This window comes from Marmota flaviventris, chromosome 1, assembly GCF_047511675.1.
Source record: "Marmota flaviventris isolate mMarFla1 chromosome 1, mMarFla1.hap1, whole genome shotgun sequence".
NCBI classification, from domain to species: domain Eukaryota; kingdom Metazoa; phylum Chordata; class Mammalia; order Rodentia; family Sciuridae; genus Marmota; species Marmota flaviventris.
This window is the reverse complement of record NC_092498.1, coordinates 220,637,418-220,650,106: the sequence shown is the minus strand read 5'-3', so window position 1 is coordinate 220,650,106 and position 12,689 is coordinate 220,637,418. Positions and strand designations below refer to the sequence as shown.

At 60.1% G+C, this 12,689-nt stretch overlaps 1 protein-coding gene across 2 annotated transcripts; it reads right to left on the bottom strand.

The window, feature by feature from the left end:
• Positions 1–2,911: 2,911 nt before the first annotated feature.
• Positions 2,912–9,027, bottom strand: Plpp2 (phospholipid phosphatase 2). 2 transcript variants are annotated; one of them, XM_027952768.2, is made up of 6 exons: positions 8,894–9,027; positions 6,903–7,054; positions 6,514–6,791; positions 4,420–4,477; positions 4,007–4,183; positions 2,912–3,885 (listed from the first exon to the last, which is right to left on the bottom strand). In XM_027952768.2, exons 1-6 carry the CDS (start codon positions 8,943–8,945, stop codon positions 3,739–3,741), a joined length of 864 nt encoding a protein of 287 aa, XP_027808569.1. In that variant the 5' UTR covers positions 8,946–9,027; the 3' UTR covers positions 2,912–3,738. The 2 variants fall into 2 exon arrangements, with proteins under 2 accessions (XP_027808569.1, XP_027808570.1); XM_027952769.2 differs by having other exon boundaries at positions 8,935–9,022.
• Positions 9,028–12,689: the final 3,662 nt, after the last annotated feature.

The window sequence follows — 12,689 nt, the reverse complement described above, 5'->3', positions numbered from 1 at the left end:
CAGAACTCACAGGGTGGAGTGTGGCCTTGTGCACAGGTGGAGGGAAGGCAGCCACCAGTGGAACACTCCCTCCCTAGGGAGGCCTTCACCACACAGAACTCACAGGGTGGAGTGTGGCCTTGTGCACAGGTGGAGGGAAGGCAGCCACCAGTGGAACACTCCCTCTCTAGGGAGGCCTTCACCACACAGAACTCACAGGGTGGAGTGTGGCCTTGTGCACAGGTGGAGGGAAGGCAGCCACCAGTGGAACACTCCCTCTCTAGGGAGGCCTTCACCACACAGAACTCACAGGGTGGAGTGTGACCTTGTGCACAGGTGGAGGGAAGGCAGCCACCAGTGGAACACTCCCTCTCTAGGGAGGCCTTCACCACACAGAACTCACAGGGTGGAGTGTGACCTTGTGCACAGGTGGAGGGAAGGCAGCCACCAGTGGAACACTCCCTCTCTAGGGAGGCCTTCACCACACAGAACTCACAGGGTGGAGTGTGACCTTGTGCACAGGTGGAGGGAAGGCAGCCACCAGTGGAACACTCCCTCTCTAGGGAGGCCTTCACCACACAGAACTCACAGGGTGGAGTGTGACCTTGTGCACAGGTGGAGGGAAGGCAGCCAGCAGTGGAACACTCCCTCTCTAGGGAGGCCTTCACCACACAGAACTCACAGGGTGGAGTGTGACCTTGTGCACAGGTGGAGGGAAGGCAGCCACCAGTGGAACACTCCCTCTCTAGGGAGGCCTTCACCACACAGAACTCACAGGGTGGAGTGTGACCTTGTGCACAGGTGGAGGGAAGGCAGCCAGCAGTGGAACACTCCCTCTCTAGGGAGGCCTTCACCACACAGAACTCACAGGGTGGAGTGTGACCTTGTGCACAGGTGGAGGGAAGGCAGCCACCAGTGGAACACTCCCTCTCTAGGGAGGCCTTCACCACACAGAACTCACAGGGTGGAGTGTGGCCTTGTGCACAGGTGGAGGGAAGGCAGCCACCAGTGGAACACTCCCTCTCTAGGGAGGCCTTCACCACACAGAACTCACAGGGTGGAGTGTGACCTTGTGCACAGGTGGAGGGAAGGCAGCCAGCAGTGGAACACTCCCTCTCTAGGGAGGCCTTCACCACACAGAACTCACAGGGTGGAGTGTGACCTTGTGCACAGGTGGAGGGAAGGCAGCCAGCAGTGGAACACTCCCCTCTCTAAGGAGACCTTGAATGCCCAGAACTCACAAGCACAACAGAGTGGATGCACATGGCCTTCAGAGGAGCCAAGAGCAGTTAGGGCCACAAGCCCTCTTCTCCAAGTCCACAGAACAGACTCCTTTGGGGAATAAGGTGGTGAGAAGGGGTGAGACAGCCAGTTTGTGCATTTCTTAGGGCTGCCATAATTGTATTATAAACTGCACAGCTTAACTTTATTACCTCAAAGTTCTGGAGGCCAGAATTCTGAAATCTGGGGAGGCTCCTTCCTTTCCTCCTCCAGTCTCTGGTGGTCACTGGAAATCTTCAGAGTGGCTTGGTTGCAGAAATAGAGGAACGGTTATGGAACGGTGCCTACTGAGGCCCAGGAGACGATCCAGAGCCATCCCAACAGGCAGAGACCTTGCAAAGGCATCTTGGGCTGGAGGAAACCTAGGTAGGTGAGGATGTACAGCCAGAGAGCACGGCAGGGCCTCGGATGGAGAGTCTAGGAAGAAGTGTTGGGGTGAGGGTTCTTCTGACCTAACCAACCCAGTAAGACTCCCCTGGAGACAAGCCCAGGTGACCAGATACAGGAAGGGGGCTATGCCTGCTAAATGGATGGGCGGGGTGCTCTGCCAGCCCTGGATTTTATCAGAAGTGCACTGATGGGCCCAGGAGAGGGTTCAGGAGCCTGGGCAGGCAGAGAAGCTGCTGTTCCCTCTTTTTTTTTTTTTTAATGTATTTTGTAGTTGTAGATGGACACAATACCTTTATTGGGGGGGGGGGGGTTACCAGGGATTGATCTCAGGGGCACTTAACCACTGAGCCACATCTCCAGCCCTATTTTCTATTTTATTTAGAGACAAGGTGTCACTGAGTTACTTACTTTTTTTTTTTTAATTGTGGAGCAAGGATGGAACTAGTGTCACCCATGTGCTAGGCAAGCGCTCCACCACTAAGTCACAGCCCAGCCCCTGCTGTTCCCTCTTGTTCAGGGAAAGACCTTCTCTCCTTTGAACTTGGCCAGTCCACTTCCTCCTCGGGTCATCTTCTGTTCATTCAGGACAACTGAATCAACTACTGGGACCTGGGATCAGAGGATACCTACTAGGTGGTGCAGGGAGGCATTTATGAGTAGGAATTTCTATGAAAATTTAAAAACACAGACTATGACCAGAGCCGGAAACCAGGGTCTGTGTGTGGAGGGAAGCAGTGAGGTCTGAGTGTGGGCCCGGGGGGTGGCAGTGACAACCCAACAGTGTCCTACCACGGGCTACGAACATCTCTGGGGACAGCATCAGTGTCCTAGGACCCATGCTAAGCACGGGTCTTCAGAGCCACCACAGCAGAGGGGGTGTTCTGAGCAGCCCCGCTGCACCTCTCCCACCTGCTTTCTACCCCAAGTGCTCTGTGGGCCCACTGTGACCTCCCCCAGGTGTCTCCAGCCTGGACTCATCACAGGTACTGAGTCCCGTCACCCCCAGCTCCTTGGCCCTGGATGCGGCTGGGAACCAAGTTCCAAGTTCCCAGTGTCCGCAGCATCTGGGTGCCTGGACCCTGGCACCAGGAGACGGCCATGGACCACACATGACCCCTTTGGGACTAGGGCAGGGTAGAGGGAACCATCCCTCTCAGCACTGCTGTGCCCACCCCACAACAGATCAGAAATAAAGCAGGTTCCAAGTGCAAACAGAACACCAGCAGACACTTGGAAATAAATCACCCATCACAAAGACATATTTGGTAAAAAAACAAAATTTATGTATCGGTCTCCGACTGAAAAGGCAAGCCCAGAAAGTTCTGAAATGGCTTAGAGGCACCAGCCGAGCATCTGGCTTCAGAACTGGCTGTGTCGGCAGAGGGTCAGGACTGCAGGGCTCAGGCCAGAGTCCCGTGGGGGCACAGGGAAGGCATGGACGGTGCTTCCTACAGGGCCTGGAACCCAGGTCTGTGCAGGAGCGAAGGGTGTTGCTGGTTGGGCAGTTCAGAAGGCAGGACCCCCACCACATGTGGAGAGACTCTGAAGCCTTGGGGGCAGACACCGGGTTGAGGAGGGGAAAGGGCAGGACTCAGGAAGGGGAGTGAGTCTGGCTAGTCTTTCAGGCCACCAAGGCCACCAAGGCCCAGGTGCCTGGCTGTGCACTAGGGGTGTGCTTTCCCTCAATGCATTCAACCTGCTGTCTCCACCGCCAGTCCTCCTCCCGGCTGCAGCCCTGGGGTCCTGCCGGCCCTCTGCTCAGGCCCTCTGCTCATGAGATAACTCTGTGTGCTGGCCAGAGAGAAGCAGGACGCCTGGCAGCAAGGCCCTCAACCAGTGCCTGCTGTATTAGAAACCCGCGTGCACACCCACCATGAAGCACGGGGTGCCTGGCTCCCAGGCCCTTCCCCACCCCACATAAGACCGGGGCTCCGCAAGGAGCAGCCAGGACAGCCCACAGGACGCCTGGCCCCCAGGGGCACTGCTTGCCACTGGCACTAGCTGGGAACCTGGGGCCTGTCTGGGGCCTCCTGCTGACCAGGGCCCGGGGCACAGCTGGCCCACAGATGGTCCCCTGGAGGTGCTGGCTCAGGAGGAGGAGACCGGGTAGCCCCGGTGGTTGTGCGCGGCCTCGCCGACAGTCAGCGTCAGGGACAGGCTGGGCTTGCGCTCCACCGCCTCCTCCAGGCAGGGCGGCAGGGGTCGGGCTTTGAAGAAGTCTGAGACATAGCGGACCTGAGGGGGGCGGAAGAGCCGGGTCGCAGGAAGGCAGTGAGGGTCCCACGGAGGGTGGGGGGAGGGCCTGGGGGAGGGCCCCAAGGAAGCGCCAGGGTGGGGGGGTGGGGCTGGGACTCACAGTGAGGCCGGCCACCAGCGCCCCCTGCAGGAGGCCGACGAGGACGTCGCTCCAGTGGTGCTTGTGGTCAGACACGCGGGTGTAGCCCACGTACAGGGCGAAGGCCACCAAGAAGAACTGCACGGTGGGCCGCAGCAGCCGCGCCCACTTCCCGCAGAGCCGCGCCTGCACATAGAGCTGCGGCGGGAGCGCATCAGCGGGGCCGAGGCCCACGGGGCACTGCCGGGGCAGGGCCACAGGGAGCCCGAGCCACGCTTGCAGGAACAAGCCAGCAAGCCCACCCGGTGCGGCCACTGGGGGCTCAGGGACCCCGAGCCCCACGGGCAAATCCACCTGCACCTCCTCCACCTCCCCGAGGGCAGTGGGAGAGGCCGTGCCCTGGCCTCCCCACACAAGTGGGCAGAGAAACTCACCGCCAAGAACAGCATACAGTACATGCCGAAGGAGGAGTGTCCAGAGTAGAAAGAGAGCCTGGGAAGGAGTGTCAGCAGGGTTGGTGGGGGCGGCCGCATGGCTGGCCAGCCGCTGTGTCAGCCCGCCAGCCCGCCAGCCCACTGCTGTGCCAGCCAGCCTGCCCAGGATGTCTCCAAGCGGGTAGGGGCCCGGGCTGGGCCTGCAGCCTCCAACACCACAGTGACACAGCGGGACCAGTCTGCCACCCCAGGGCCCAGGCAGGCAAAGCCAGGTCTATGCCCATGTCCCCTTCAGGACATTTCCACGTCTGGAACCTGAGGGAAGAGCCGTGCTTTCTACCAACTCCAGACTCAGCACAGGCATGCAGGGACTGGCAGGAAGGCCATCATGCCCTGCTGGGGAGCTCTGAAGCACATCAAAAGCTTGTGGCAACCACAGGGCTCAACCACACAATCACTTCTGCACTACTGTGTCACACACCAGGACAGGACAGCACAGGCTGGGACAGTGGCACCGAACTCCCATGGGGACCTGCCACTCATGCCATCTGGTGCCTGCAGGAGGGTCTGGCTTCCCTCCACCTTATGCAAGGCCTTAACCACTACTGCAGGGCTATGGACAGGAACTGAGGCCGAGGAGAGGCCAGCCAAAAGCTAGGAGGACAAGGGCCACCAGGCAGAGGGCCCAGGCACTCTGCTTGGGACGAGAAGCTGGGCAAAGGCCACAGGCCCCCCATGCAAACACTGGGCAGCTGTCCTGGGTTCCAGGAGTTCAGGAAATCTGTGTCTGTGGCTGGGGTGCAGCTGGGGTGCAGCACCACGAGACCCTGAGCCAACCCCAGCACCGCCGAGTAAACCAGAGGAATCTCCATCTGATGGGCCACCTGTCCTGAGCTAACGGGCCAGGATCTCACAGCCACATGAGACTAAACCCACCCAGAAACATCACTGCCGGCAAAAAGCACAGATGCAGGGAGGGATGCAGGACCTCCTTCCAGAACGTCCCACACGCCCCGTCTCCACAAAACACTGACAAGCACACAGGGGCTTCCGCCAACACCAGGGCAAAGCTACTTGAAGTGTCCCTGAGGTAGACACAGGACATCCGGTAGACCATGTTCAGAACTCAGCATTTAGCCTTAAATGTAAAGTGGGGTGAGGGAAAGGCTGCTGGAGGGAAAGAGCAATGGAAAGCTACAAGCAGGTAACCAGAGTGTCCAAACCCATTGCCCTTGGGGGCTGGGGCTGAGGCTCAGTTGGTAGAGTATTTGCCTTCCATGCACAAGGCCCTGGGTTCCATCCCCAGCACCACAAAAAATAAATAAAATAACAAAACAAAAAAAAACCTCACTGCACTTGACAAACAGGACTTGCCAAACTGTACCCTAAAACCCCCAGCCACCTGAGCCAAGGAAGGGGGCAGCACAGGTGCATTTAATGACCCAACAGGGGGCAGCAACCCCCAGCCCCTCGGGAAGACTGTGTACCCCACCACAGTGTTCGGCCAGTGAGGAACCAGGGGATGGCCTCTGGGCACAAAATGCCGACTGTCCCTGACCACCAGGTGCCCAACCCTGCAGGACTGTCAGTGGAAAGTCTTGCTTTCTCTGTGCTTCTGTCTCAGCCCGTCCTTTGGGTGAGCTTGTTTCTCACACGAAGGAAACCCTCAGAAGACAAGTCCCTGGGTAAGTCACCTGACCCGTGGCCAGAGCTGAAAGGACCCAGGACAATGTCTCCACCAGAGCAGAGCAGGAGGACAAATGAGGAAATGAAAACTAGCATCCCAAATGAAAAACGTCCCTCAGCCAAGATGGGATCAGGGCACGGCATGATGGCCAGGCACAGTGGCCACACCAGCCCAGGAGAGGGAGCACGGAGCACGTGGGAAGGGCGCAGGACGCAGCAACCTCCAGGCAGTTTGGTGAACTCAGCAAGCCACAGAGACACAGGTAACCCAACTGTCCAAAGTCACAAGAACCTGAAGAGCAGCAAGAGGGACACCCAAGTGCCCAGCAGACAAAGACAAGGCCAGAGGCAGCAGGAAGGCTGGGGCAGAGGGCTGAAGGGAGCACCTGCTCGCAGCCTGGCACCTACCTGGCCTCGGTGACGTTGGCAGGGCTCCCCCTGCACACCCTCTCCAGCTGCACATAGACCGAGCAGTTGACCCGGCTCCAGTCTGGGTCGCAGACGGCCAAGAAGTTGGGGCGCAGACGACCGATCATGTACTTGGCCAGGTCTGTCAAGGACTGGCTCACGGCTGCCCCGAACAAGAAGGTGCCCAGCACCTTGTAGAGGGCAGCCACATAGTTGTTGAAGTCAGAGCGGGAATAGAGGCGATCAGTGTACACCAGGTAGGCTTCCCCAGCTGAGACCTGGCAGAGAGCAGACGAGGGCCACAGAGCCAGGTCTGGGCCAGCCCAAGGCACCCCACACCCTCAGGTGGCTCTGCTCAGCCCCACCCACTCCAGACCCTTCAGCCTTACCAGGATGACAGTGGCTGTGATGGTGACCCCGGCCATAAGCCCATGGGTGATGGTGTCCGGGCGGTAGGGGTATCGGATGGAGTCATCTCCGCAGTAGAACCCTCGCTTGTACGGGGTATTCACCAGGGTCAGGATGGCGAAGGGCAGAGAGGCTGGAGAGACCAGGGAGGGACGTGGAGCCCCGCCGTGGACACTGCTTGGGCCTCTCCACAACCCTCCAGTGGGGACCCTGCACCACCAGAGTCCCGACTCTCCCTGGGCCACTGGCGGCCCTCCCAGTGCTCGTCCACCCCGGCTCTGCTGAACACTGTCCACACATCCACCTTACTTAGCTGCCCTCCTGACCACCCACCCCTGGGTCACTGTCACAGGAGGAAACGCCCACTCTTCCCGTTTCCTGTCCCCTGTGGGAGCAGTCATTTATGTGACACGAAAACTGGACATCCCCCTCTGCTGTTGTGTTCAGGGCTGGATGTGGCCAAGCAGGGCTGAAGAGCCACCACAGCCCAGGGACACAGCAAGCAAGGGGGCACAGCCCAGGCCCTTTGCCCAGGCACCCATCCCTTCTCTACCTAAGGGTCAGGCTGAGACCAAGACATACCCAGCTCTGTCCAGGAAGGCTAGTCCAACAGCCCAAGGCATCATCACAGTCGCCTTACCAGAGATGGCCCCAAAGCCAAGGAGGCCTGCAGACAGCAGCCGGCCACAGAGCTGGGCAGAGGGCAGCGCCCTCCCCAATGGCGGCTCCAGGGACAAGCCCAGGCAGGGTGCCCTTTGCCCCCAGCAGGGAGCTGGGTGTGAGTGGGTGCGGCTCTTCTGGGTCTTGAATGCCAGAAGGCAGGAGCCACACTCCCCACAAGCCGACCTGGGGGACCTCCCTGGGGAACACTCCAGGGAGGAGACCAGAGGTCCAGAGGCAGCCGCCCTGTGGGAAAGGGCAGTGTACCAGCTCACCCAGGAGGCCTGCGGGAGCCCAAGGCAGGGTGGGGGGCACAGGGACAAGCACCCCAGGCCAGAGGCCCTGCCCACAATCCAATGGGCCTGGGATGGAGCCCAGACCAGCAGCCCCGCCCCAGCCCCTTCTGCTGGGAGACTCAAGAGCAGTACCCAGGGCAGGGTTCAGGGCACTGGAATCTGGCCCAGACAGGGTCTCCTCTTCATTTGGGCATCTCCAGAGCCTCCCTGGCCTCATCTGCTCCATACCTCTACCACCTACACCTGTGCTGTCTGAACTGTTTACAAACTCAGGCTTCTTAGGAGGGAACTAACTGCCTGGGCCACTGCTCTGGCACACTGCAGCAATGTACAACTGACTTTCAGCGCTGCCCTGCTGCTGTGTGACTCCACCAGGTGGTCCAACCTCTCTGGGCCCAGGCTGCTTGGTGGGAAAGGTGTAAATTATTTGCAGGTCCCTTGATGCCTAACATACAGTAAGTACCACACATCTGTTTAAACAAACAACACATGCACTCAGAAAACAGTACCCAAGGCTAGCAGATGATGAGCCATAGGGACTTACTGCTGTTACCTGACCCACTCTAGAGAGGGTGGGCCTGGCCTCCCCAGCAGAATCAGAAGCCAGACCGGGGAAGGAAGACGGCCCGTGAGGCCCAAGCGCCCGCCCCCGCGGGGGCAGCAGCATTCCGGGGCCATTGTCCACTGGGCCCCAGGGCAACACTCGGCCTTTGTTCCCAGGACCTGGGCCGGGGCGGGCGGGGCCTCGAGATGCGCCCTCCCCCCGCGCAGCCCGCAAACCGGCCCGGCAGGTTAGGCTCGGCGCGGGAGGCCCGGCCGCAGCGCGGCAGCCCGGGGCGGCAGGTCAGCCTCTGGGGCCCGAGGGCAAGAGCTATGGATCTCGTCTGCGTCAGGACGGCCAGGCTCGGCGGGTCCGGGGTCCCCCCCGCCCGCCGGCGCCCCCTTGCCCCGCGCAGGATCTTGCGGCCGGGGGCGTGTCCGCCCGGGGTCCCCACACCTGGGCCCGCGGCTCTTACCGACCAACACGCACAGCACGTCGAGCAGCACGAAGACCCACCTCCGCTCCATGTCGCCCCCGTCCGGGCCGTGCCCGCGACCCCCGGAGCGCGTCCCAGCGCGTCCCGTCGCGTCCCAGGGCCGCAGGGTCACATGGCCGCGGAGCCGCCCCGGCGGAGGGGAGGGGCGGGGGCGGGGCGGTGACGGGGGCGGAGCGGGGCGGTGACAGCAGGAGGGGCGGCGGGGTGGCCGGGGAATGCGGCAGTGCAGGGATGGGGGCACGCGTGCGGGGTGCGCGGGAGGGGAACAGGGTGAGGAGCGCAGAGCACAGGGGTCTCCGAGCTGAGAAAGGCCGCCGGACGCTCAGGGACAGCGGGCTCGAGGGCACGCAGGGTGTTCCCCAGGGCGTCCCCCAGGGCAAGGGCGGCGGAGTAAGAGCTGGTGGCTCTAGGCAGAGTTTGGGTGCACAGAGGCTGCAGATATGGGGTGTGGAGAGCTCGGAGCCCACCCCGAAGGACACGTGCTCTGGGCTTCGCGGAGCCACTCTTTACCGGAAAGGGCACCGGTGCTGGACACCCTGAGCCCTGCAAAACCAGGAAGTACTGGGTGGGTGGTGTTCTGGCTGAGTCTCAGGTGTCACTTCTTTCTAAAACTATGATCCTGGAGTGCTTGGGATACCTGGCAGGTGGGAAGGTCCAGTTCCTCCAACACCGGTTCTGTGGGTGGAAGGATCTGGATGCACCCCTTGGCACACTGCTGTCCCCACTCCACGGAAGGGCACAGAGAGATGCCCAGAGGTCAAAACTTTGATGAATGGAGCAGGGCCTGCCCTGCATCCACACAGATCCAGGGAACCCTAGGACATGGGTGCCTGGTGGGTGGTGGTCAAGGGCACCCTGATTGGGGAAAACCAAGGTCTGAGGGACCAGTGGCAAAAGGGTTCAGTGTCTAACATCCACATTGGATCCTTTTGTCTGGGACCATCTGGAAAGCTGTCTTGACTCTTTCCAGCAGGTGAACCTGGTCACTTGATGCTCACAGTGAGAGTGCCAGGTCTGGGACTTGAATCCGGGGTGCTCTGCTGCCTTGACCACCAAGGTCATGCTCCTGAGCACCAGCAGCCCCGCCCGCAACAATCTCAACAACCTCAAGCCGGCAGCCCAGGTCCAGAGGAGGGCAGCTTGGCCCAAGGTCAAGCAGCTGGGCTGGACTGCACTCAGAGCCCCCTCAGCCCACTTCCTGCATATACCTGGGGTGGAGGTGGTCCTGGGGAATCCTGAGAGCACCCAGGTGGGCAAGGCACAGCTGCCGTGTGGGGGTGAGGGAAGGTCCAGTGCCCAGCTTTGCACAGGCAGTTTAACCGGGTCCACCAGCAGGGCAGGGAGAGTTTCAAGTGCAGCCCCAGCTCCAAGTTCTCTGCAGCATCTGGGGAGGCATGTAAGGGCGCCCAGAGCCCCCAGGCCCATTGCACACCAGGGCAGCCAGGTCTGACCCTCTGTGCATGAAGACGTCCCTTGTTGCAGGGTCGTCATGAGTGGGTTTCAGATTCAAGCCACCCAGGAGGGCTTGGGCTCTGCGCACCTGGCACAGGGCAGGGGGCCCCACCCCATCATGGCCCATTTGTCAGTCATGCCCACAGAGCCATGGATTCTACTGTGAGAATCTCCGCCAACGTGAAACCCTGGGCCAGGCATAACTGTGATATCCATGTGGATGGCACCGTTACAACCCCCAACTCTGCTACCTAGGACAGGGCCCTCCTCGGGACGTCGAGGCGCCCTTCCACACTTCCTGCTGAGGGAAGGGGTAGCAGCTGCTCAGGGGCTGCTGGCAGAGGCTTCAGAGCAAATGGGGCAGGGAGGGTAGACCACAAGTCCTTCCTCTGGGTTCAGGATTTGGGTCAGTCCTTAAAACCCTGGGCAGGGTCAGGATTAAAACCTGGTGGGGACAGCAAAAATCAGGATTAGGGTTTGGATTTGGGTCAAGGTTCCTACATCTGTTACCTGGGGTTGTCCACACCTTGAGGAGCTACTTCCTTAGAGTTCTCACATCCAGAACAGACTGCCAGCCCCAGCTGCCCATTCCCCCTCACAGGGAGGCCCTGAGGGGAGAAGACTGGGCTGGAAGTCAGGCCTCCCTCACCTGCAGATGGAGACCTGGAAGGGATGGACGGGTGCTGGGGTCCAAGAGAAGACTAGTTCCGGGGGCCTGGTGGTTCCCAAGTGATGGAGCTCAGTGCCACCTATGCCCACTCAGGGCCTCACTGTACCTTACAGCCTCCAGATTGCTGTGGGGATGGAAGTGCCCAGGCAGTGTGTGGAGGGCCTGGCACTCAGTAGGTGCCAACCAAGTACAGACCGCACTCTACCTGCACCCTCCTCTCTTGGTGAAGTTGCACACCAAAGTCAGGGTTACAAGATTCCCTACCTCCCAGGGCCACGGAGGCCACAGGTTAGAGCCGGGGGGCTGCCAACAGGACTCAAGGACAGTTGGTGGGCAGGCAAAGCTCCGAGGAGCTGGTGTGGGAATAGGTCTCGGTGTGCTGGATCTCCTCTGCCCAACTTTAGACCCCATGGCCTGCAGCAGGCACACTGGGAAGCACTGCTACAACGCCCAGGAGGCAGACAACAGGGCTGGGGGATGCGCAGGACACCTTCAGAATGTCCTGCCTTCAGATCCAGGGTCCAGCGCCAGTGTCCTTGGGGTCCCAGAACTGCACAGTGCCACAATCCTTGGAGAGCCCCCTAATGTAGAACCACACCTCAGAGTCAGGGATGGGGTGAGCTTCAGGGTCCTGGGTGAAGACACCTCGGCTACACCCAACTCATGCAGACACGCCGGCCACAGGCTTGCGCCTGGGTCCCCTGTGGGGCCAGACACACCACATAGGCTGTGCCTGTGCACAGCAGCAGCAGGAGGGCAAGGCCAAACACAGCAGAGGCCTGGCAGGCCCTCGAGAAAAGAGGAAGTGAGCAGCAGGAGCTGAATGGAGCCTGGAGGCCTGGAGCCTGAGGCTGCAGGGCCGCTGGACTGAGCCATCCCAGACCATGAGACAGGAGCACAACGCGGAACCTCAGCAGTGTAGTGGCAGCCCAGTCCAGCCCAGTCACACTCTCCAGGCCCACCCCTGCCGCAAGCTTAAACAGGACAGCAGAAGCCATCAGCAAAGCACAACACAGGACCCACAGGCTGAAGACCCAGCCCCTGAGGCCACTGTGCTCAAGGGTTAAGGGCCTTCTGGTGACCCTCCTGATGCCTCCCCAGGTGCCAGCTCCTCCAATGTGGGGGACAATCCCCCAAAGTGCCCTGTGGGCCTTGTTTCCAACTCTCCCCTGCACAGGAGTGACTCCTGGCTCTGCAGTCCCATGGGACACCTTGGGCTAGCTGTGACTGGAGCACCTGTGCCTGTAGGGCAGGACCAGGGACACCCTCTGCAGGAAACAGGCACTGACATTCCCAAGGCACTTGAAGATTCCACACCCGTCTCAACATCCTCCTGAACAGCCCACAAACGGGCTGGGGCTGTATTAAAAGTACAGTATGGGGCTGGGGATGTGGCTCAGAGGTAGGCTGCTCACCTAGCGTGCGTGAGGCCCTGGGTTCTATCCTCAGCACCACATTAAAAAATAAAATAAAGGTGTTGTGTCCACCTACAACTAAATAAATGTTGTTTTGTTTGTCTTAAATATAGTATGACAACACAAATCTGAATCCTAACAGGGCAACAACCATTTTTTAGTATACGTATATCCCAAATATTATATGGGATACACTTATATCAGAATTATTTATCTGTACTTAGAACCAAACTGGGCA

What these genes read in the sequence shown, in the direction of transcription:
- Plpp2 (XM_027952768.2), bottom strand. Translation starts at nt 8,945, where the DNA reads ATGGAGCGGAGGTGGGTCTTCGTGCTGCTCGACGTGCTGTGCGTGTTG. An exon ending in ACTGTATGCTGTTCTTGGCG is followed by an intron (nt 4,184 to 4,419) that starts GTGAGTTTCTCT and finishes CTCCCGCCGCAG; the next exon opens with CTCTATGTGCAGGCGCGGCT. An exon ending in CGCTGGTGGCCGGCCTCACT is followed by an intron (nt 3,886 to 4,006) that starts GTGAGTCCCAGC and finishes CGCCCCCCTCAG; the next exon opens with GTCCGCTATGTCTCAGACTT.